General features: G+C 35.9%; 1 protein-coding gene across 2 annotated transcripts in view; it reads left to right on the top strand.

The window, feature by feature from the left end:
* The window catches only part of LOC145673438 (adenylate cyclase type 10-like), a 545,310-nt gene that overhangs the window by 153,514 nt on the left and 366,627 nt on the right, over nt 1–25,169 (top strand). For both annotated transcript variants that reach the window (XR_014128769.1, XM_081743142.1), the window contains exon 12: nt 16,494–16,986. Coding sequence is in view for 1 of the 2 variants with exons in the window: in XM_081743142.1 (XP_081599268.1) it covers nt 16,494–16,986 (493 nt within the window). In the remaining variant the exon portion in view is untranslated. The remainder of the gene's footprint in view (nt 1–16,493; nt 16,987–25,169) is intronic.

Genomic DNA, 25,169 nt, shown 5'->3' with positions numbered 1-25,169 from the left:
CGATAGGCATATGGATTGACGATAAATATGAATCTAGAGAAACAAAAGTTAAAGGAGTTTTAAAAAGGACACTTTGATACGGACAGGGAATTGGTTTTACTTTCAGAACACTTATTTCATTAAATTAAGTGATGATGATATAATAGAAACTCAGTTCTACCATATTGTGTACCAACAATAAAATGCGTTTAATGGCTGTCATCATCAAACTCAAAAATAGGAAGTAGGTTATTAGAATGATTAGGTATTCCATTACTCTCAGTATTCTCAGTAATATTGTTTAGAAATATAATTTAAAGTCAACTGTAAGTTCTTTTTTAATATTGGAAAAAGAACCTCCTACAGATAGAAAACTAATACACAGATTTTGAAATATTACTAAAATTCATGAAGCCGTTTATGAATGGAATGAAAATTACGTTGGTATGAAGAAAACAAATATGAAAATATAAATGCAAGGACTCTCAGAAACAATAAAATTGGTATTTTAGATCTTTCGAAACGAAAACAATCGCCAAATTGACAAAGTTATATCCTTTTGGGTTCAAACTTTGAAACACTTTTATTATGATTTGTAAGTACAATCAAATATGCACCATTTTGTTTGCTGATCTGCCATTTCACCGGCTACATCATTAAACCGTCGCTAAAGAACTTCTGTGACTAGTGGTAAAAAAAATATGGTACGTGGTTTTCACAGGCTTCCTTTGAAACTAACTTTACATCATTCAGAGGGTTCTATAGGGACCGAAACAAATTATAATCTTACAGGGGCTGGTTTGGGTTATAGCACTAACTAACCAGGGCCGGATCCAGGATTTTCTGAGCGGGGGGCATCAAATAACAGCCAGTACATTTGAATTAAATTTGAGTTTTTAAAATGCTTTTAGGCATCTGTGGTGTGAATGAGGAGTTGCCCTGGAAATGCTAAGTATCTGCTCTCGATGAATTCTTTTCCTTCAACCTTCAGAGAATTGACTGAAACTATTGATTTTGCAAAACTTACTGCTAGCTTCTCACTTTAGGTAGTGTATATTTACAACCAGAGGGGCGGGATGCACATGCACCTTTGCACCCCTTTAAATCCGGTCCTGTAACTAACTCTGTTGCCTATGGAACCCGGAGGTTCATTGCCGCGTTCACAAAAGCTCTCCACTGACTTCTATCCTTAGACAACTGTGTCCCGTTTCTATTTTGTATTCTTATCTCTGCGAGATCCATCTTAATAGTATCCTCCCATCTGCGCCTAGGTCTTCCTAATATTTATTTTCCGATGGTCTTCCAGTTAAGACTTCGAAAGCTTTCCTACTTTCTTCCATTCTGGCTACATCACCTGCCCACCTATGTCTCTTACATTTGATGACCCTAACATGTTTGGTAAACCGTATAAATTATGTAGTTCCACGTTATCCGCCATTCCCCATTCCCATTCCTCTTGGGTCCGAGTATTCGTCTCAGGATCTTGCTCTCAAAAAATTTCAGTCTACTCTCTTCCTTCAGAGTTAGCGATCACGTTTTGGAACCATATAGAACAAGAGGCATAGTTATCATACAACAGATGTATTAAATCTTCCCAGCCAAGTTCTCTATTTCTGACGGGTTATTAAAATTTTATACCGTCTGGTGTTGTCAGCGTGGTATACAACACCCTTTCTGATGACAAGTTGTGGCTGTTTCTTTTGAATGAATTACTAGGTGCTTAGGGCTAACTGTTGACAGTAAAGGTCCGAGTCTACCGTTCTGCCCAGAGATAGCAGATTGTGTGACATAAATGTCCTTTCAATTCCTTCAAACGCAGAGCATTATGTCAGTGGGCTTTTCCATACACTGTGGAGCTTCTCCCCACTTCAACCACGACTGTTTTCACACATTTTTGTCGAAGGCTATCTATTTTCCATTACTCGCAATCAATCACTTTATAAATGTCTCGAGTGATTACATTCCAGTAGATGTTCAAAGATAGTAAAGTCATTACACAATCTACTTTAAATATGGATTACATGTTGTTGTATCACACACGAGAAATTCGATCGAGTAAATGTTCGTGAGTCAGATCATGTGGCATCCATATGTCGAGCTTCTTTTTGTAGCCAACTTTGTCCAAATGCTTTAGCACTGTTTGGTGATGGGTGTTTAGGTCATCGGCGATGTCATGACTACTTACATGCTGGTTTAGTTCCATTTTGCAATAATATTTACTTTCACTGTGATTGGTAGCCTATTGCGAGTAGCATTTTGGAAATCGAAATTTCCAGAACGAAAGCGACTGAACCACCTTTTAGCTGTTGTTATTGATAATATATATTATCTATGGCTAACTAAGTAATTTTATGGCCTATGTTTACAAAAGCTCTCCATTGACTTCTGTCCTTAGCCAACTGAATCCAGTTCCTATTTTGTACTCCTGTTTCTGCGAGATCCATCTTAATATTATTCTCCCATCCGTGGCTAGGTCTTCCTAATGGACGTTTTCTGAACTCGTCTTCCGGTTAAAACTTTGAAATCGTTTCTACTTCTTTCCATTCTGGCTATGTGACCTGCCCACCTGACCTCCTAGACTTTATGACCCTAACAATGTTTGATAAAATATATAAATTATGCAGTTTCTAGTTATGAAGTTTCCTCCATTCTCCATTCCCGTTCCTCTTGGGTCCGAATATTCGTCTCATGATTTTATTCTCAAATGTTTCAGTCTACGTTCCTTCCTCGGAGTAAGTGACCATGTTTCGCAACTATAGAGAACAACAGGCATGATTGTCGTCTTACATACTATATTTTAAGCTTCGAATTCCTCGACAGAAGATGTGACGACAAAAGATTTTGAACTGAATAATAACACGAATTCCCTGCTTTCAGTCGACTTTCAATTTCTTCGTGCATATGGTTTTAGTCTGTTAATATTGATCCTAGATATTTGGAAGTGAACTTTGTCGAAGGCATTTTGATGCATCCATAATTTGCACTATATTTATAAACAACTCAAGCTTCTTCACGGGCCTGGGTCTCATTTGCACTTTAATTTAAATAAAATCATAAAATGAAGCGAAATTTTACTCATCTTCAGTGCGGAATACTTTCCATCTGATTCTAAGAATTCCAACACTTTTCACAGATCTACTAGCTTCAACTGTTACCTGTCAAATGACGTAATACCTAACTCGCTGTGACTTATATACCATGAGATTTGCGACATTAATGCTATTTCGTATGGAAGGAGCTCAATGCTTTTCTGACTACTCGATTAATCAATTTTATAGAACGGTTTTTTTTTTGGATGGTTTCTCACAATTAACAAATACATGGTTGAGAAATTTGTCATATACGTATAAATATATATAATATATAGAAGTTAATACCTTCATATACATTCATATTAATTTTAATTATATTCCTTTATTCCACCATTACCATCGATCTCTTCATCACCGTCTCCCTTAGCCTCGGTGAATATTTGTAGGACGTTAAACTGATATATTGTGTACATTAAACATATCATGAACATTTTAATTTGAAAGAACTACATTTACATCATGGCACTTACTCTTTTGGTAGTGAAGAAGCTAGCATTACATGCATATTCACTTAATGTCTATTCACAGAATTTAATATCATTATTTTAACAAATTTCTTTCATGTTAATGATGTTGAAGTTGTAGTGATTACAATGCGATGTAAAATGTATAATTAAATTTGTTTTTTATTCTTCTCAACCTTGAAATTTATGAAAAATGGCATGTTTGAATTTAACAACCTATTACGTTATTCTCTTTAGCCAAAATAAGGTGAATGATTGACGAATATGGAAGATCTGGTGGTTGTTGTATGTAGGAGGAAACGAAACGGAAGAACCCCGAAAACTCACGAACAAACAACATATCCACAATTTTGCTGCATAACATGTAATACTCAACATTTAATAAGTCTTTTTCGTAACTCTTCTTTCAGGGACCCTATAATATATTTCTCATCATCATTGTATTCATAATCACCTTTTAATTTACCATTTACTTTTCAAATCCTCGTTATAGTCTAGGCTCTGTCCATAAGAGCTGTAGAAAAATTGGGGATGACTGCAGATCTCTTCAGAAAATGTTAGATGGTGATTAAACAATAAAAAAAATCGAAGGTAACACTTCCGCAACTGGGGCCTTCATTGCGAAATTCGATATTCAAGATGCCAGCGCGCCAAGTACCAAATTATATTTAAACTGGGATATCTTCTCACAGAAACAAGCTAGAAACTTCGTTCTTGTATCAAATTAAAGAAAATGGATAGTAAAAGTAAGAAACCTGGGTATATTGTTTACATGTTGCCGCAATATTTAAAAATAGCGGTCAATTAGGCCAAAATTGAGTTTTTCCCGCTTCTTTCTCTTCATTTCATGACAAATAGCTATGAAGCTATTACAAACATGGAAACGCAACCCACCCTAAATAATTAAAAAAGCATAATGTTAGCTTTCTATTGTTACTAATTTCTTTAGTATATCTTAAAAAATGACGAAGCTAATTAAGTTTAAGTGGCGCAGAGTGTAGCGTGTTTGGACTGCTTAACAAATTACGGGAACAACATTCACTCCGCGCAAAACTTTCGAAGCTATTACTTTTCAACAAATTAAAATAGTCCATTTATTTTATAAGTAAATTAAAGGTAATAGGTTGCTGTGTTGTGAGAAATGAAATAATAATGTTATTGCATTTGTCAAGTATTATTATTTACACGTTTGTTCATATAGTATGTAGTTCATGTAATTATTATTCTGTTTTATTTTACAGACTCTGATCTCATGAGAATTTACTTTGATTTAATGATAGCATGATATGTTGTTGTGAGAGCTACTAATATTTAACGTAAAGTTTTTTTTTTAGTTTCAATATTTTTACAAACGTATGAATTTAGGTGTGCTTTAGAGAATATTTACATATTTATTTTCAGAATATAATGTAAAATTACTGACACAACATAAATACTCAAAATAATATTTAAATTTTCCAAATATTTTAGCTAGTGCTTGAGAGCAATACTTGTATATTTCTTGTAAATTGAGAAATAAAACTACTCACACTCAACGCCGTAAAGTTATTAAAATAAGAAGAGATAATTTTCTAGAAATGAATCTTAATGTAATTATTTTTCATAGGCCTAAATTGTTTTTTTGGAATACTAAATAAAATTACAGACAAAAAAATAAATTCTCAAACTAGTAAAAGGATGTGAACAATTCTATACAACTAAAAGTAACAATAATGAAATATATTGCAAATAATGGTAAAATGTGTTTTGTAGTTAATCACCTATGGAAACTAGGGGAAAAAATATACTTTTGTGTAATATTTTCAATTACTTCCTTGGTATTTTTTCTACGTATTTTAATATGGAATACTACTGTCCATTGTTCTACGTTCTCAATTTGTTTACATCACATTCTTTTGCTATGAACTTAAATACATATCCACACACGAACCAGCACATTTGCAGTAGGAAACATAATCTACATCACGTTTTCGACACTTACACCTTCTTGTTCCGCAACTTTTACATCCACATACACTTATAACATGTTCTGGCAAACAGTTGAGTGTGGCACTAGGAACTAGTGAGTTATCTTCGTCAAGCTGCCAGCCATATTCCAAAGGATTGAGAGGGGCACTTCCTTCAAGCACAGTTAACAAGTGTGTACCATGAAGAATGACATTTGCAAGTGACTTCTAAGAAAAGAGCTTGTGGGCGGAATAGTTAACAAATTTGCCGTTTTTGAGTGCGTAATCTGTTCTTTTCGAAGTTCTTCAAATGATTTCGAAGAACTCCCGCATTTGATAACTTGAACAAGGTACTTTCCTGCATTCTCAAAGTCTTTGGGCTCTTCAGACTTCTGTTTTCCGAAGTTTTGAAGCAATTTAACAGGATCTGCTTTAATAGCTGCTGATTTTATACCTATTTTACTTGTGACATTGGAGCCTGTAAGATAATGGGTGGCAATAATGACTTCACTAAGAGGACCTCCTCTTTTAGAAAGTATATGGATAGGAATAATTTCTGATGCAGATTTTCTCATCCATAGTTCTGCCAATCCTTGGATTTCAAAGGTTGAGAAATAATGTAGCAGATATACAAGAACATCTGTGTCATTGGAAATCACTACAATACGTTGAATATTTTTCCTGACACAATGCTCGATGTGAAGAATTATTCTTAAATCTGCTTCTTCTATTGGCCTTTTTAACTCTTCGTGGAATTTTGGAACATTTGAAGAGGAAGTGACAGATATAGCAGGAGTTTCACCATTTTCAAGTAGTAAACCACTCATATACATTTCAAAGGGAATTGACTTTGCTTTTGTGCAGAGGTAGTCTTTTAAGACATCTTGAATTTCGTTTTCCGAGGAAGCCCAAAATCTGTCCATTTGTACCGGTATGGATGTGGTAGGTGACAGATTTGTTTTTAGCATAAGTGAGGCGGTTACCCTTCTCTGTCTTTCCACATTTTTCACTGAGGTAGTTAGATAGCTATCAAACACAAAATCCTCGCGGGTGCATGTGCAAACACTGCTACAGCTCCTGAGGAATACATCAAACAGATCAGCAAATGTTTGCAAACCTTTCACTCGAGTTTTACGAAGTTGGTTCATGACATCAACAATAATTGCTGTATTCATTGGTGAATGGTCTTTAAAGGTGTACTCAGACGGTTCCAACAACTTCTGCAAAGTAGACATTAGTTCTGATTTGTTTGGCTTGGTGGTTGCACCCAAATTGTCCAGCAATGTGGTGGAGTGGCACAGGTTATATCGCAATATATCATCTAACACTAGCCCTCTCTCCTTAGCGATATTTACCAGTCTCTGCGCAGAAGCTAGCGATTTGACAGGTGACATCTTGGAAGAAATGGAAGATGACACTACTTTTTTTTGTTGACGGAATTGTGGAAGTTTTCATCTGTGAGTGGTCTTCGACAACGGAGTTGTTTTGTACAAAAAACGCTCATTTCGGAATGCCACATAAGCTCCATGGCCTCGTGTAAGCCAATTCAGGATTTCTTCTGCATCAGATTCTAGTACTTCATTCGACATGAAATGGTGCAACTTCACAGGACTGTGTACCTTGTACGGATTTTCTCTGCGCTCCATAAATTCTACCATCCTGTTAATACAGTTACAAACTTCATCACCTACATTCCAAGGAATTCATGATGAATTTGCAAGTCATAGTCTGTTTGTGATATACCAAGAATCTGACTGAAGGTTTGACGTATTGAAAGAACTTCGTGGTATGACAGTTCCCACTCCTTAATATAGTTCTTTCTGCGCGTCTGACCCACAATTCCTCCCGATGATTTCTTAGATCTATTTATAGTCTGTTCAAGTGCCATATCAGCTCTAACTGCGCTAAATATTTGTTCGTTCTTCTGACTACGAAGTGACCATTCATGAACTGAGCATTTATTTCTGGGTGTTGAGTCTCCAAATTCTTCATTTGCTCAAGATAGAGGGACGCCCACCGCAGGTAATTAATTAGATTGAATGCCATGAATACCGGAAGTAACTGCTGTACAGTGTATAGATGCAGCGGCTAGTCTCCTTCTCGGTCAGCTCTTATAAGGCTTCTCAGCAGAAATACCAGATGTAGAAACTGTTCAAGGTAGCGACACAGCTCTGAAATTGAGCAGAGTTTCTCTGAAAAGTTCTGCAAAGCCTTCGATATTTCTTCTGAATTACTGACCAACTCCATGAACTGATAGGAAGCACGTTCAGCTTGCCTTTCTTTCATAATAGTCATAGTGTCAACGAACTGCTGGATGAGAGACGTATAATATTCATCTTCTTCTTCCAGGAAAGTCTTCCACTTTAGCATAAACACAACATCTGCAAATATATTCATGCCTCTCACTGGTCCTAACATAGTTAGTTCCCTTTAGAATACACTCCGTCACTTTGGGCCCAAAAACAGAATTTTCTATGAAGAGACTCCAAACCACTACCAGAAATATACTTTCCTATGCAGGCCAGAAGGACTTTTGTCATGTGGAATGATCCTAGCATGAGGACAATGTTTGGAAATTCATTGCTCGTAAGTTGAATTTCGGCAGCAATGTGATACACCCCTTCGTCACATACTACGGGCATTGAAGACTGGTTTAAGTGTACAAGTAGGCTCTGGAAGTTTTTCATTGCTGTGCATACACGATGTTGTCTTACCGGAAGATTTGTCACAATTCTGGCAAATGATGCAGGCATTTACGTCCAACATGGATACAGAGGAAGGGAACTCCCGGGATAGGGAGATGCCAAACAGGTTTTCTGTAGTAATTTTTAGGAGATTAGTGCTAACTATGAATTTTTATTATTCCACTGTCCACATCAGAGTCTGTAAAATAAAACAGAATAATAATTACATGAACTACATACTATATGAACAAACGTGCAAATAATAATACTTGATAAATGTAATAACATTTATTATTTCATTTCCCGTGACACAGTAACCTATTACCTTTAATTTACCGATAAAATGAATGGATTATTTTAATTTGTTGAAAAGTAATAGCTTCGAAAGTTTTGCGCGGAGTGAGTGTTGTTCCCGTAATTTGTTAAGCAGTCCAAAAACGCTACACCCTGCGCCACTTAAACTTAATTAGCTCCGTCATTTTTTAAGATATACTAAAGAAATTAGTAACAATAGAAAACTAACATTATGCTCCTTTAATTATTTTGGGTTGCGTTTTCATGTTTGTAATAGCTTCATAGCTATTTGTAATGAAACGAAGAGAAAGAAGCGGGAAAAACTCATTTTTGGCCCAATTGACCGCTATATTTAAATATTGCTGCAACATGTAAACAATATACCCAGGTTTCTTACTTTTACTATCCATTTTCTTTAATTTGATACAAGAACGAAGTTTCTAGCTTGTTTCTGTGAGAAGATATCCCAGTTTAAATATAATTTGGTACTTGGCGCGCTGGCATCTTGAATATCGAATTTCGCAATGAAGGCCCCAGTTGCGGAAGTGTTACCTTCGATTTTTTTATTGTTTTATCACCATCTAACAGGTTCTGAAGAGATCTGCTGTCATCCCCAATTTTTCTACAGCTCTTATGGACGGAGCCTGGATTATTAGTAAATATTAAGGTACCGAAAACTAGTCACTTGTTTTATTTTCTTTCCTCAGACATTTATAGCTCTCATAATCTTCTAATTCAATCCATTGTTCTTTTTATTTCATGTTTTACGTATTTATTGTCATCTCCTGAATTTTCAACATTCCCTCTGTAACTTCATCTTCTTAGCTCTGCTCGCTTCAGGATATTATACACTTATCTTACGCTCATGAAGTTCGAAGTAGAGGTCTGCACTGGCCGGCCCGTGAATTTATAATGTGAGGCTCGACCCGAGTCCGAAATATGTTTTAGCATTTAGACCCGAGGCCGGCCCGAGCTCGTGTGATAATCAAGTGAGCCCGAAATAAGCCCAGAATAATTACAGAATAATAAGCCCAGAATAAATAAGCTCTGAAATAATTACAGAAGCTTAATAATTAACACAAAATTGTATTTTTATTTACAGCAATTAAAGGTTTACTTTTGCAGTTATGCTTTGAAAAGTTCTCCAGAAAGAACGGTCCAATAAATATCGTTGAACAATACATTTACAAAGTCAGGCCCGAAGAGGCCTGAGAAATATGGTTAGATCTATATATTTGAAATTTTATAGCCCGAGCTCGGCCCGGCCCCGAAGTGATATACATTTTGTAGACCCGAGTCCGGCCTTCGGGCCGGGTCGTTCTTAGGCCCGCGGGGTAGGCCCGAGCCCGTGCAGACCTCCAGTTCGAAGTGAATGGCTCGTTAGTTGCAGTGTCTATGTCTTCTTAATTTAAATAATTTTCTTCGAAGTTCCGAATGAATCTGTTTTTAAATTCTCATCTTTAAACTTTTCCATATCCCGGCTACGTTTTTGAGTTCAATTCCACTTCAGTCATTTGAGTTAATTGTGACATATATATAATATATATATATATATATATATATATATATATATATATATATATATATATATATATATATATATATATATATTTATATTTATATTAGGGTGGTCCTTATTTATATGGGGAAAAATAAATTTAGGAATTTCCTTGGAATCACCCCCTAAAATGGTTCCATATGGGACAAAATTAAGCCAGGAGAAAAATTAGATCTATTGAATAATTTTAAATGGTGCCCCAAACGACCCAAAATTTTAAATGCGTTTACAATACCTATATGAAGGTTAAAGAATTTAGACTTTGTCATAACAATGGCTATATATATGTCTGTATTTTCATTTATTTTCGATAGTGTCTGAAGAAGGATATGCTAGATATCCGAAACAGTTACAAATTATAATTTAAAATAAAGTGGGTTTTAAGCTTTGGTCAGTGTTTCTTTTGTTAAAATAATCAATCCAAAGCCATGAATAGTCTTAATAACCTTAGGTGCTGAAACTTATAAGCGATTAGATTTAAGCAAGAAGAGAGATTCAGATGAAGACACGGGTGTTTATATATGGTAATAGTTAATGGGATTGACATTGAACGACTGAATGCTTAGCGCCACAATCCGACCAGAAATAAGGAAAAGTCGTAAATAATTTGTATTATTAGTTATGTTATCAAATTAACAAGTTGACTCAAGTTGGTATACAGATATAGTGTATTACATATGCTAAACAAGTTGGTATAGTGGATATTGATCACGTGGTTTTTATCGTTTATATAGGGTGACTTTAAAAAAAACTCACGGATTTTATTTGGGTTTACATTTTCTAATTGAAGTCCGATTTTCATGCGGTTTATGGCAAATGATCAAGGAAGAATGGGAAATTTAGGGCACTATGTTTACTGGTTTAAATTCATCCGGGGTAATATCGACAATACCTCAAGAAAAGCAGCAAATATTCGCCAGTGTACCGTACAACTGAAATGAGGTTTTGAATTTTTGAAGCGAAATTGCAGAATACAAATTAAGTGTTAGTGAGAATACGAATTAAGTGTTAGTGGTAATTCCCATAAATCACATTGAATATGTATAGCTGGTTTATTGCGACGAACGACGGAGAGATTTCTTGGGCGACCTACGGAGTCGAAACTGACATCTTTCATAACACCCGCCTGCGGGGTCCGATGCTTCCCTGCCTCACTCAGAAGCAATTCTGTTTCTTCCAATTTATTCACTAGTGACCATATTGTTCCCGTCTGGAGCAGAACATGATGCAAATTTGTTTCTAAATTCCCTTTGCGTAGCAACAACAGGTTCCGTTCACCAATAACTTTTAGCAACAAACTCATGTGTCAAAAAAGCAAAGAATTCTCACTGTGTCCGATCATACTCACACAATAGCATAGAACTGTACAGCATAATTCCCAATACAACGGCCAAGTTTCCTGTTTCTTATTGACCTTTGCGAGGTCGCCATTTAACGAAGAAAACTCAAATCTCCATACTGCACCACACCTCATTCCAATTGCAAGGTACACTGGCGAATAATTACTGGTTTTCTTGAGGTGTGGTCGATATTAGCCTGATGAATTTAAACCGATAAACATACTTCTATAAATCTCACTCCTTCCTTGATCATTTGCCAGAAACCGCATGAAAATCGGACTTCAATTAGACATTTGAGACCCAAATGAAACCCAAGAGTTTTAAAAAGCACCCTGTAGTAGGAAGATAGACGTTAAGTGCTGTAATTAATGAATATAAGGAATATGGGTTACCGATTAAAGTAGTCATAAATTGATTTCTAGTACTGTAGTTGGATTTCCGTAGTACTTCTAGTTGCCGTAACCTAAGGTTTAAGGAAAATATTAGTGCAAGATGTTTTCTTACTAGTTGTGAACAAGTCTAAATTACCAGAGTCAGAGTGGCATATATTGTATTGTTATTAGTAACAAAAGTGGCGACGATTGTTAGCCAAACCCACGAAGGAGGTAAACGATTGCAGTGTAAATGAATCTCTCATTTGGAACCCATAAGTACAGACGAGACGAATGTTGAAGCATACCTCAAACGACGTGAGCAATCTTTTATGGCAAACGACCTACCGTTAGAAAAGGAAGTTTGTTATTTAATTTATATTATAGGTTCCTCAGTTGGAATTCGAAGCCATTAAGGACCTATTACTAAAGTATTTTCAGAAGCCAACAGACTTTATCGTGGAACGCGACAAATTTCATAATTTAAAGCACAAAGTGAGTAAACCAAATCACAATTACATCTCACAATTAAAAACTCAAACAAATAGGTGTCAATTTGATGCATTTAACGATGTTGTTTAGAGGGATCAAATTGTATGTGGCATTGTTAATGAGGTCACATGCATGAAGTTGCTTTGAGTGCCCGACTTACGAATGCATAAGGCTATCGATATTGCGACACAAATTGAATTGTTAGAGAAAGAAGTTACCGATTTTTACTGCATTTAAAAGCATAATATGTTATGTTATCTAATGAAAATCTCTGTGTACCCTTATTCCTTTCTCTGAGATGATGAGTTTTGATGGAATATCTTTAAATTAGGACAGTCCAAGCTTAAGTGATGATTTATATGTTAAAATACGCAGTGTTGAATTCAGACATTTTCACCCGGGGGGGAATGCGAACTCCTCGGGAGGGAGAGTTGCTTTTCTGTATTTTTTGCAAGAAAGCAGCATATTTAACAATTCCATTCACATGCACATCTTACCTAATATTGAAATTAATTACTGATATATATTCAATGTGAGATTCTAATTTAAAAAAACAATTGTTTAATTTTATCTAAAACATTAAATAAAGACTGGCAAAAATATTTTAGACTAAACTTTACAGGCTATTTACAGTACCTACTTTTCTTATTATTTCTTATATTCAGTAGTTACTGTTTGTTACTAATGTAGAAGTTTTTAAAAAGATTTAAATTAACTCAAATATTTTTGCTCCTAAAACAAACATACACAGGGATATCTTAACTAGGGATGCGCACGAGACAAGATTTGAGACTGCAAAAGTGATGCAAATATGCTGTAAAAGTGATGTCTCGACTCGAAAAATATATATTTTTCCATTGGAAGAGTTGTGTCTCGACTCGAATTTTGTCAGGAAAATTCTGTCTCGACTCGACTCGAACGCATCCCTAATCTTAACAAAAAGTTATCATTCTTTCTCACACTTCTGATTCTAAATCAAGCATAATGGCATTGGTTTCTTTCACTGCATACACATCAATAGTTTAGTTTACGAAATCTTCAGTAGGATTAGTGCCCGTGTCGTGGAAAATCAGCGCTTGGGGCGAGAGTATACGACGGCACCCCCGTACATATGACAGGTAAACAGACCAGCCGCGAAAGATGAGAAAATTTTAAAAAGTAAACCCTGCTTTTCCTTGATTTTGAGCACTTTTTATTACTTTTTTCCTTTCATTTTATATATATGTGCATATGCCCACATGTGCACATGTGTTTTATTCTTCTCTTTTTCCTTGCCTTCTTTTCTTTTTTCCTCCCGAATTTTGCGCCCCTTACTTCGGCTCCCGGGGCCGTCGAACCGCTTGCCCCTCCCCCATGGCACGGCACTGAGCAGGATGTTCGTAACCTTCAATAGCAATCTTTCACTTATATACTACTATTATATTGATAAATACTATATAAATCTCTAACCCAGGAGGGATAACTGTTCCTCCCTGATCCCTCTAAATGACGCCCTCTGAATCTCACCCTTTAATTGATTTATTTTTAGTTAAAGAAAGGTGTGTTTACTTTAACAATCGTAAAACACATTTACGTCTGTTACTTCCGATGCGAAAAATGGGATTTAGGCGCTCTATTTCAAATAATGCAAGAACTGTACATTTTCAAGAACTGAAGTCTGTTGACATCAGAGATTATATGGAATGATCGAAAGATCTTCCCTATCTTTCCTTTCCTATCTCAATCTGTGCTAGTGCTACCTACTAATATATAATATAGGGCGAGAGTATAGTACCTACTAAAATACAAACCTTTCTTTAACAGATAACAATTTCATGTTCTGCCAAACTCGCTCATAGCGTTAAGACACACAAGTTTTATTGACTATTTGGTATTCTATCTTAGATGTTACATGTTTAATATTTATATAGAATGGGCTGCGTCATTTATATGTATATTGAGAGATCGGATTTTGTCTGCACGTGCACGGAAAGAAAAGCAAATAATTGGGTGAAGTAATTTCTACATTTTGTGACTGAAATTCTGGGGGGAATGAATTTTCTTCGGGGGAGATTCCCCCTGGGCTACCCCCTGAATTCATCCCTGAAAATACGGATGAAGAAGTCTCGGCACTAACAGAAAAAACGATTATTGTTGATATATACATATAGCTAGAGAGGTTTGCATTTCTCCCACATAGAATACAGAAAAGTAAGCAGTATTTACGATTGGGGGAAACGAAACTACAAAAATGCTGAAACGAATAGATTTCGTGATTTCTAGGATATTCAGACCTTAAAACCTCTTCTCGAAAATAGAACAAATGTACCTAGTGTTTTGACATTGATTGGGAGCTATTGATTTTAAGATCTAGTTCTTGTATGACTCGAATCTAATTGTGCGTCTATACTAAACTGATTTTACTTCTACTAAGTATCAACTCTTTGACTATTATCCTTAATGTTAGTCTTATTCTTATTATCAGGGCCCGGATTTTGTTGACAAGTCAACTTTTTTCTGTTGCGTATAGGACAAGGCAAGTTCAAATAAAAACGTTATCCATCAACTCTAGGTTCTAAAATTATATATTTTTAGGGTCAACTTTTGGTCACTTTTTGCCATTTTGAAGTTTTAGGTCATATTTCACTATTTTAAGGTCACTTTTAGCCCACTTATGGCATTTTTATTCTTTTTCTTCTACATAAGTGAATCTTAAAATGAACACTGTTTACGGATGTGAAAAAGACGAAGTTAAATCATCTCCTTTTATGCTTCCTGATTATTGGGGTGGGAAAACTGCATTCTTAACAAGCTAATGAAAACAAAGCTGTAGCGGGATGACGAAAGGTGGGGGTTGGTAGGTGGCCAAACAGATAGTTTTGGGTTGTTCCCCACAAAGGATGTGATCACGTGAATAACTAAAAATGGATTAGAAGGCGTACAAGGATTTTAAACCGAGTTTTTATCTATTATTTTCAAGTAGTCTACACTTGCAAACTTTTATTGTTTAAGAGTGCTTCCTAGTTTCAACTCGGGAGTGAATTGACGCATTCAGTATGTATATACAATGCCGTACAATGGACTGATCAGTGGACATAAATGATCAATGGACTGCAACTAACTGAAACAAAACGTTGAGAATATGAGTGAGAAACGTTAATTAAAATCTAATAGATATTTTTAAAATAGTCAATGTTTAACGAAATAAACGTTTTTAAAAAACGCAAATTTTAAGGTAAATTTTTGTGAATTTTAGGGTCATTTTACAGGAATTTTAGTGTCTTTTTATAGGTCACTTTTTAGAAAATTATAGGTCAACAAGATCCGGGCCCTGATTATTATTAGTAATAAATTCAGAAGTTAATAATAGCATATTCAAGGTACTTAATGACTGAAAACACTGCGGCGTAAGAAGCAATATGAAACTACCACATTGTTTTTCCAGTTTACAATTGCATTTGAATTACACTCTAATTAAATTTCAATATTGCAATTCTCAATATGCAGAAATGTTCTAGAAGTAATCTGAACTAAACTTTCAATATTTCCTTTCAATACTTTACTATTTATACACATTTTTATCTAAATTGTTGATTTTGTTCTTGTAACATAAATTAAAACTATAAATTTTAAAATAAACGTCGATCCTATCCACACAATTGACGGTTAGGGAAAAAGTTACAAGACTTTACGGGAGAAGTGGATTCAATATCTTCTGAGGTCCCTGTTAATAAGGATCATACGGGATTTTATAGGTCAACTGGTGCTATTTCTAAACATATCACTAAATTGTCTAGTAATAGAGACCGTAGTGATAATAGGAATGTCAAATGTAACATTCATTTCTGTACCAATTCTTCTCGTTTGGAGGATAATACTGCTTTGAGCCTTTGGCTGTGTTAAACAGATTTATAGAAAAACTTACAATTTGTGACGGAAATAACCCTGACAAACTGTTCAATTATTATATGTAAAATAGAGGATTTTCTAAATGGTAATAAATTTTCTATATGTTGTGTTGTGTACGCTTTACAAACAAAAACTAGAAATCTATTATTATAGTACGTACCTAAACGTCGATTCTCTCCATATTCGCTCCACATCCTCTTAAATCATGATCCGTTTTATTTTATATGCTGTACTTTTTCTTAAATTTTTGTTTCGTTAATCTGTGTTTCAAAAATACGCCGTAAGACCTACAATATAGTATTACGTAAACATAAGGACTTGATCGAATTTTTTTTTTTTTTTTTTTTATAAATTCGTTTCTATCCTATTTATTTTACGTTTTTAGCTCTTCAGAGCCAAGATTATCAACATATCCTTTGCTGGATCGTGAAGATGCGATAAAAGTGTACGTTGATACTTTAAAAAAAATGCAGGACGTCCATAAGAGACAAGCCAAGAAAGAGATTCCAACAATACTTGTATATGAGGGTGGATCTCGTATTGGGAAGACAAGGTTTTTTGATGCTCTGATCATGCAATCTCGAAAGTGTGGAATCAAAACATCCACTTGTCTCGTCAAGAGAAGCCAAATGGGGATGGCGTTTTCCACTCTTAAATACATTTTGGAAAGTATGTTTAACTTGGACCAAGCAATGACAAGACAGCAGAAAGAAGAGTTATTTTTGAGCCTTATCACTGATGTATATACCGCGAATAACTTGTGTTACTTAAACGATATTTTGAACCTTAAGTTTCCCATGACAACGGAGTATAAGGGACAAAGTATAGAAGCAAGAAGAAAATTCATGCCCAATTTGTTATTAAATCTTTTCAAAACTGTGAGTAACTAATTTAAAAAATTCAAGTTTGTTTTATGAAAATGCTTTCACCCTAGTATTTTACAGGTGTTCGAAAAGTTTCTGTGCACTGAGACACAATTTGGGATATGATTTGTATTAAAAGATGTTAAATGGACTTGTTTAGATGTACAAACATTTCTGTACATCAGTGTAGCAAGGCAGAAGCTTTATATATATATATAAATATATATATATATATATATATATATATATATATATATATATATATATATATATATATATATATATATATAATTTGATTCACAGCTCATATCATACTTACAAAGAAGCATTAATTGATAGTGCACAATAACTTTACGGACGCTGTATACAGATACCTGTACACTAGCCTCTCGCTAATCCGGCCATTCCTGGCACATATGGGTGCCGGATTATTGAGTATCTGACATTTATTTTATTTATTTATTTATCTCGTTTTTTATTTATTTTGAAAACATAGGAGATATAGTGTACTGTACTTTATTGAATCGAAGGATATAATTTTAAAACATAGAGGATATACTTTATTAAATCCAAATATATATTAATTTTCATAGAAAACTTAGTCCTTGAGTAGTATCAGTCACTATGAAACATGTCCCTAATTTTAAACTGTCGCAATGATTGGTGGAGACGGTGGCATGCTTTATCACGCAACCGAATTGTGAAGAATGCTACAATTTCGAATACGTACAGTATACAAAGCATTGTTTAACTAAGCATTGTTGCTCATGCGCACGATAATTCATTGTGCACGTGTTGTGGAGGGTTACTGAGGGCTAGATTAGCGAGAGTCTAGTGCAGCGTTTCTCAACCTTTTTCAACTTGGTGCACACTATGGGTACAACTTGAATTCTCGCGGCACACTCATAGATATTATTATTTGTAAATATAAAATACCGTGGTAATTCTTTTTTTTTCTGATTACTGATCTCCTCACAGAGAAGAAAGCTCGATCACTAGTTTTCCCCGTGGTAAATCATTATACTTCTTTTTCCTTGTAATTTAAAAATAGAAACCAATTACAATGAAATACAGGATTCAGGTTATTAAAAATAAACTTTCTCTTTCGAAAACTGTATCCAACCTTTCACTAAGAAGGAAGATCACTCAAGAACGAACGAACAAACAAATTTCTCGTACTGTTAAAACACAAATTTAGGTAACCTGCATACATGTTTGCTTTGTCGAAAGGATTATATTAAAATTTCAAGTTACGGAATAGTTTGCAACAATAAAGAACCAATGATGGTCATAAAAATGATAGCAACACTTACTCTCAACATTAAAAATGTCCAGAGAAGTAACACAGTATGAAACTTAGAATTTATTAACATGGTTAATATACGTTACAATTCTTAAATATTATATGAAGATTAGATTTGTTCAATAATATTAGTAATGAATAGTTTTTCAATAATATCTATTGAAAGTTACAATTTTTGAAAAAATAATTAAAACACGTTGATTCACGATTCAAAATTAATGTGCAACTTGAGCTTGATGTTCTTTCACAATCTTCTTCAATTGTGGATGGATAGTTGACAAACACACTCTCATATCGTTTTCCGGAGTTTACAGTTGTGACCTTACACTTGATTGTGTTTAGTGTAGAAAATCCTACTTCACCTAAGTAAGACGTAGAAAAGAGAATGCAAACTTTCACAGCCTTTGTAGAAATAGCTGGATGTTTTCTCCAGAGAGAAATCCAGAATGATGCAATGTCTTGGTGTGAGTGCTGGAGCTTCAAACCTCGGTTATTCTTCACATCGACAGGTTCATAGTAATGTGAAATACAAATATACATTTTTCCTATGTCTTGCAATTTGATTGCTATAGAATTAATAATTTTCTTTCGATTTCCTCGCGGCACACCAGCGAGCAATTTGCGGCACACCAGTTGGGAAACGCTGATCTAGTATATTCTGTGTAGTGTGTTCTGTTTCTGCTTGATACATCACGCCAGTTTGACACATGCTTACGAGTATAATGACACTTAAGACAAAGTGACCGTCATGGCTTTGTTTGTGTTATATATGATGGCACAAGTATTTGTATAATTGTAAAAAAAATGACTAACTTTATTTTGTACATAGACTTAGGTTTAAGTTAATGGTTAATGGATAATAAAAATATTTAAATAGAGTTTTTAATGCAGTAGTGAAACACAGTAAAGGAAACTGTGTGTCTTCATGATGCCATCAACGAAACCTGAATACGTTAATGCAAGCTTGACGGTTTACTTCAACATCCTCACAGGAATCAATTCCGACAATGTTAAACTCCTTAGTCATTGCTACACAAAGGTAATGTAGATTCGTATTTAGTAATTCTTGTCTTTCAAATGATCACATAGATAAAAGAAAATCTGCTGATGTCAATCAGAGAATCTGGGAAGCAAATTTAATCGTACACGTTTGCAAATTCATCGATAGAAAATGTTACATTTTAGCTATTCGTATTCATAAACAAGTGAGTTGGTTTCACATTATTAAACCATGGTAAAGTTTTATAATAGAATAAAATTTTGCTATTTGGTAGCCCTACATCTGGTCAATTGCGAAGTTTCCACTGTAGAAGACTGGCAGCAGTGTAGTTATGTCAAGCCGCAGTCACTCCTGACAGGCTTTCCATAGCTTTTCGACGGCGCGGAGTCTTCTATGCATAGATGTTCATTTTACTTCGACCTCACTCACCCTCACCCTCGCAGTAGCAGTTGGACCTCGCCCTCGCGAATGGAACCCACCCAACACAAGTACATACTGATCATGTGTAAAGAATGTTCCTCGAGGTACATTGGAATGTACATGATAGGTACGTGAATAGAGCAATCATGTGAAATACACATGTAAGGAATAAGGTTACTTCCGCCCAAAAGTACGTGCATGACACATACCGAGGAATGTATCTATTATGTGTATATCACGTACCGTGTATATACTTGACACATTTACTTGGCATTGGCATGTGCCAGGAATGTACTAAGCATGTCAGTAATGTTCCTTAGGGCAGTGCTATGCAACTGGGGGTGCGAGTACTAAAACCTTAATGCTTCATTTTTACGTTCGAATTTAGAAGCTTGTACTTTTAAAAAAAGCCAAGCAACTAACTCTGAAAATATATGCCCTCCTCCGGCATCTGTGTGGCAATTTAACTATCTATTAAAATACTACAGTAACATTTACGAGCGACCGAGCTCTAACCTATAATCTTAGCATTCAAACCTTTGATTTACGGTTATTTGTAATTTCACGTTTATAACAAAGACAAATATTTTTAAAAGAGTGTAGTTTAAATAAATTACTGAAATAAATATTTTTCACAAAGTTTATCCTTTTAAATTATTGTTCAAAGGCCTTTGCCTTTAGTAAGCCTTCTCCGACATACATGCAAATGAATTGTGCTGCCATCTTTGGAGCTCTTTTAAAATACACATATATGTTTCTCGACAATGAGATCTCAGAAACTACAGGCTCTAGAAAGATGACGTTTTCACTGATCGATTGCAAATTTCATGTAGATTGTCCAGTTCTAATTGAATATTTAAAAAACATGGGCACTATTTCTTTAGTACATTTTTACGGGTACATTGGAAGTGTTGAACTTTCAAAAAAATAAAATAAAACATCACATCCTAATCATTACACATTCCAACACCACACTGTTGTATATAGCGGTTGTATATGTCTCCGGCATTTGTTTCATAGCCAAATAATAATGGAAAAGGAAGGATAACCATTTCCTGAAGGATGTCTATATTATCGGGCTGAATTTCTTTAAGGAGTTAGTTTATACTTAAACTTACGTCTTCCCGAAAATTTTATTTAACGTCTAGTTTTAACGTACAGGTTTTGAACTAATTCTCTGCTGTGTAACGTCACAATATAACCATCAATGCTAATTTTATGAGGACAATTCTGCCAGTGGGGTTTAGAATGTTACAACCTAGAGAACGCATCAAACGTCAGAAAATTGCAAAATGACACACACAATATATTACAATGTGGCTAAACTCAGAAAGTGGCTATAGAAGTGAAAAGCATATGGCTAAAAAGCCACTATTGGCTCTTTGGAAATTATGTGACTAACGACGTTCTCAAAATGGCCAGATCTCGTCACAAAGTGGCTAAATTGGCAACCCTAGTCGCAATACGAAGCAAACGCACAACCATGCCATGGTACATGGGGTATGTGCCATTCACATTCCTCATATTCCAGTGAAGCATGTAAAAGTACCTTTCAAGTGTCAGAAATTCCTCGAAAGGCACGTACCTAGCGACACGTGCTATGCATATGAAATGTACATGTTTCAAGTACCAGGTACGTAAACGGTACATATGGAACTTAAATGGCACGTTCCTAGAATGTACCTGGTTGGGTGGGAATTGTCCATCGCCCTCGCGCGCCCTCACCCTCACTGTCGAAACTTGTCCTCGCCCTCGCACACCCTCGCCCTCACCGTCGAAGCTTGTCCACGCCGCTCGCGCACCCTCGCCCTCGCGGCCAAAACTTGTCCTCGCCCTCGCGCACCCTCACCCTCGCCATCGAAGCTTGTCCTCGCCACCCTCACCCTCGGCATCGAAGCTTGTCCTCGTCCTCACGCACCCTCGCCCTCGCTGCCGAAACTTGTCCTCGCCCTCGCTGTCGAAGCTTCTCCTCGCCCTCTCGCACCCTCACCGTCGCATCGAAGCTTGTCCTTGCTCTCGCGCACCCTCACCCTCGCTGTCGAAGCTTCTCCTCGCCCTCGCACACCCTCGCCATCGAAGCTTGTCCTCGCCCTTGCGATAGGAGTTGTCCATTATCCGCGCTCGCCCTCGCCTTCGTGCTCAAAACTTTTCCTCGCCCTCGCGCACCCTCGCCCTCATATCATTGAGGGCGAGGGTAATTGAGGGTGAGGAGGCCTCGAGAGGGCCTCCTTCGTCAGGATGAGAGCATCAATTATTCAACCTATTTGTTGAATTATTTCCTTATCGTCAGTGGCGGATCCAGGGGGGGGCGATCGCTCCCCTCCAGAAGAGGAAACTTCTTTACTTTATATATACAAATAAAACGCATCCCAGAGTTTGGAGCTCTTAAAAGTAGCTCTAAGTAGCAGTATTACAACCCCCCCCCCCACCAGAAGTCCGTCCTGGATCCGCCCTTGCTTAACATACGTCCTAAAGAAAGGAAACTAAATATTTCATCGTATAACTTACTGTGGAACACCTAAAATGGAACAACTGTTACAATGGAGATCTCGGTCGATAGTGACGTTTACATCATTTATCAACAGTATCCAATGCCTTTACTTCAAAATATTCCTTGAACTACGATGCAAGCATAAGTATTCAGCCACACAAGGGCGGCTCTCATGAGGGTGAGGGTGAAATCAAGGTTTGATGAGTGGCGGTAGAGTGACTGCCGCGGACTATCTGTCAGAATTTGACAGTCAACATGTTGGCCATCCCTGATGTATGTAGCGTAAATGAGGAATTTGAACAAATTCAAAGGGAAAGATCTAAAGAGCTTAATTTTATAACTCCGTCAGCAAACAAATAAAATACTTCAGAACACTATTGTTGAATTATCACTCGGAAATATATACCCACTCTAACCTATAACATGAATGACTTCATTGATTTGAATGTGAATCTAAGTTAATTGGTATTTTAAAATATAAACTGAAATGTGTCAATGCGCTTGTAAGGTTAATTTCGATGCTCAAATATTGTTAATATTCACCACTAATAGAGATACATTTGTCCTACATTAACAATGTTAAAATTTTTAATTTTTTTTCAATAATTGCCATAAATATGAAACTTTGTCTTAAGAAACTACCCTAGGGGCCAATTTGCGCACTTTATCACTTTGGTCTTGGTTCATTTTTGGCAGCTATCATTGTTGGAAAGTTTATTTTCAGTAATTTCCACAATTATGAAATGATATCTTTCAAACGTTGTCTCAAGGATTCCTTACACTACAAATACGTAAAGGCAAATGAAAAATGAAATCTTTAGTTTAAGATCCCACGATTATGCAAGCTAAATGCTAAAGGAGACAGAAGTGAATGATGAAAGAAATAGTTGAAATAGTTGAATGTGGTAGGAAACTGGAGAATCCCCAGAAAACCCACGAACACGATGTCCTCCACCACGAACTTACTTGGACGGGAATCGAACATGCGACCCTTCGAACAAAGGTAATTTCTCTATCGCTGAGCCATCGTTCCTCCCTAAATGGCACGCTCTGTCAGAGCTTAGCGCCTCCAGGGGCCTTGGAAAGATTAACGAGCCTAAAATGATTTAGCACTGACTTTTATAAATCCACCAATTCAACAATTAATAATGTCGTGCAAACTTTAAGATTGTAGTAATGAAAGAAAAGATGAAATCTTTAGTTTAGCGCTCCAGAGTTATGTAACTGCTAAAGGAGATGGATGAAATTGCAAGTGAATGATGATGAAAGAAATGGTGGAACGGGAAAGTAAGAGAACAAACCTTTATTTTCTTTAGCACAAATAATTAAATGTGTAGATTAATTGATTTCCAGAAATTTTATTATAATTAGCAATTAAAAACTGAAAGGGCGATCACAAACTTTTCTTGCCCAGGACCTCGCAACAATTTGTTACACGCTGCCATACATCATTAAAACAGGAGTAGAGTGACTGAATTATTTTGCTCTGTGGTTGAAAAGTAATAATGCAAAACAGACAATTATTGACTTGAAGAGATAAAAAAAGTTTAAGAGTTTAAAAATTCTGACTGGGGAATAAAATCTTCATTTTTACGCCTACGATTATCGCAGTCTTGTAGCCAACCTGGAACGAAAGAGATTCAGCCCACTGAAGATTCTTTGCGAATATCATTTCAATGTGAATTTCGAACAAAGATCTAAGCTTACCTTCATGCTTACGTTACGTCAAACAGCTAACATATAAGGTGGAAATTATTCAACTTTTTTCATAAGATGTAATCCAGCTGACTAATTAAATTTTTATAAGCTTTATATGTTATATGTTGATTGATTAAATGTTGCACCTGATAATATGTAGTCGTTACTGCTTGTTACATAGTATTAGCGTGTGTAATGGTTGTATGGGGGAGAGGAGTATTTAAATGCTAATATTCTAAAGTGAAATATTTACATAAAAATTAGGATAATTAAACATTTTCAATGACTCCCTCTTAGACTTCGACTCTGGTCGATTACCGGTGATTACTGAAAGTTAATGATATTGAAATATACAAAGGAAGTTAGTATAGTGTCTAGCAAGCATGTCTGCTTTGCAGCAAGTCTCAGGATCGATTCCCTTGAGTGAAGTTTGAACGCATTATGGTGGTTCGGATCCTACCATAAACTATAGATTCACGTACCATTTAGCATCGGCATCGGTGATGAATTAAAAAGGGACATTAACTCTAATACGTCAGAATACAGACAGATCGACTGATTCCCAGATATTCATAAGTAAAACTTATATTTTCCAAAACAGCAAATTACGTTAGTAGAGTGCTATTTTTTTTCTAAATATAGATCATGAACGGTTTGAAATTATGTTTATTCTGTTGTGTGAGAACGTTTCTCTATAGTTAGAATTGAGGACATCTTCGAAAGTTCCCCTTCGGGAGGATGAACACAAAGAATCATGAAATTACAGGTGTAAACCTGAATGCAGTTTTACCCACTTATCTCACTAGTAATCTATGTAAATGTAAGGTCACTTGACAGGTCCAAATGTAAGGTCACTTGACCAAAGGCTTAGATAATGTCCCAACAACCTCCACGATGCGGGGCCACCAACTCCAGGGATGTAAAATATATAGAAAATGTTTAGAAAGTAGAGGCGAATAACTAGGGGTTGCAGCGGGCAGGGGTTGTGTTGCAATAATAGACTATCAAAAACTTCCTGCTCAAGTCCTAAAATTTCACACGGCGTACAATTCCGAGTGGGAGAACATTGAACGACAGTGGATCGAATTCCGCGTTAAACCTATAGGTCCACTTCTCATATAGCCTCGCCGACGAAAGAGGACGCTAAACGGCAATCAGTCAACAGTTGCAAATTTCGGCTGCATAAACAACTTATGTCTTGTGGAACTTATTAAATTTATTTTGTTAAAGCAGCTCTTTTAACAAAATTTCAGTATTAACGTGTCAGATATTTCTCTTTAAGGACA

This window comes from Thermobia domestica, chromosome 16 (genome assembly GCF_964235325.1).
Source record: "Thermobia domestica chromosome 16, izTheDome1.hap1.1, whole genome shotgun sequence".
Taxonomy (NCBI): Eukaryota; Metazoa; Arthropoda; class Insecta; order Zygentoma; family Lepismatidae; genus Thermobia; species Thermobia domestica.
Note: the sequence above shows the minus strand (reverse complement) of the source record. Positions and strands in the feature narration are given on the sequence as shown.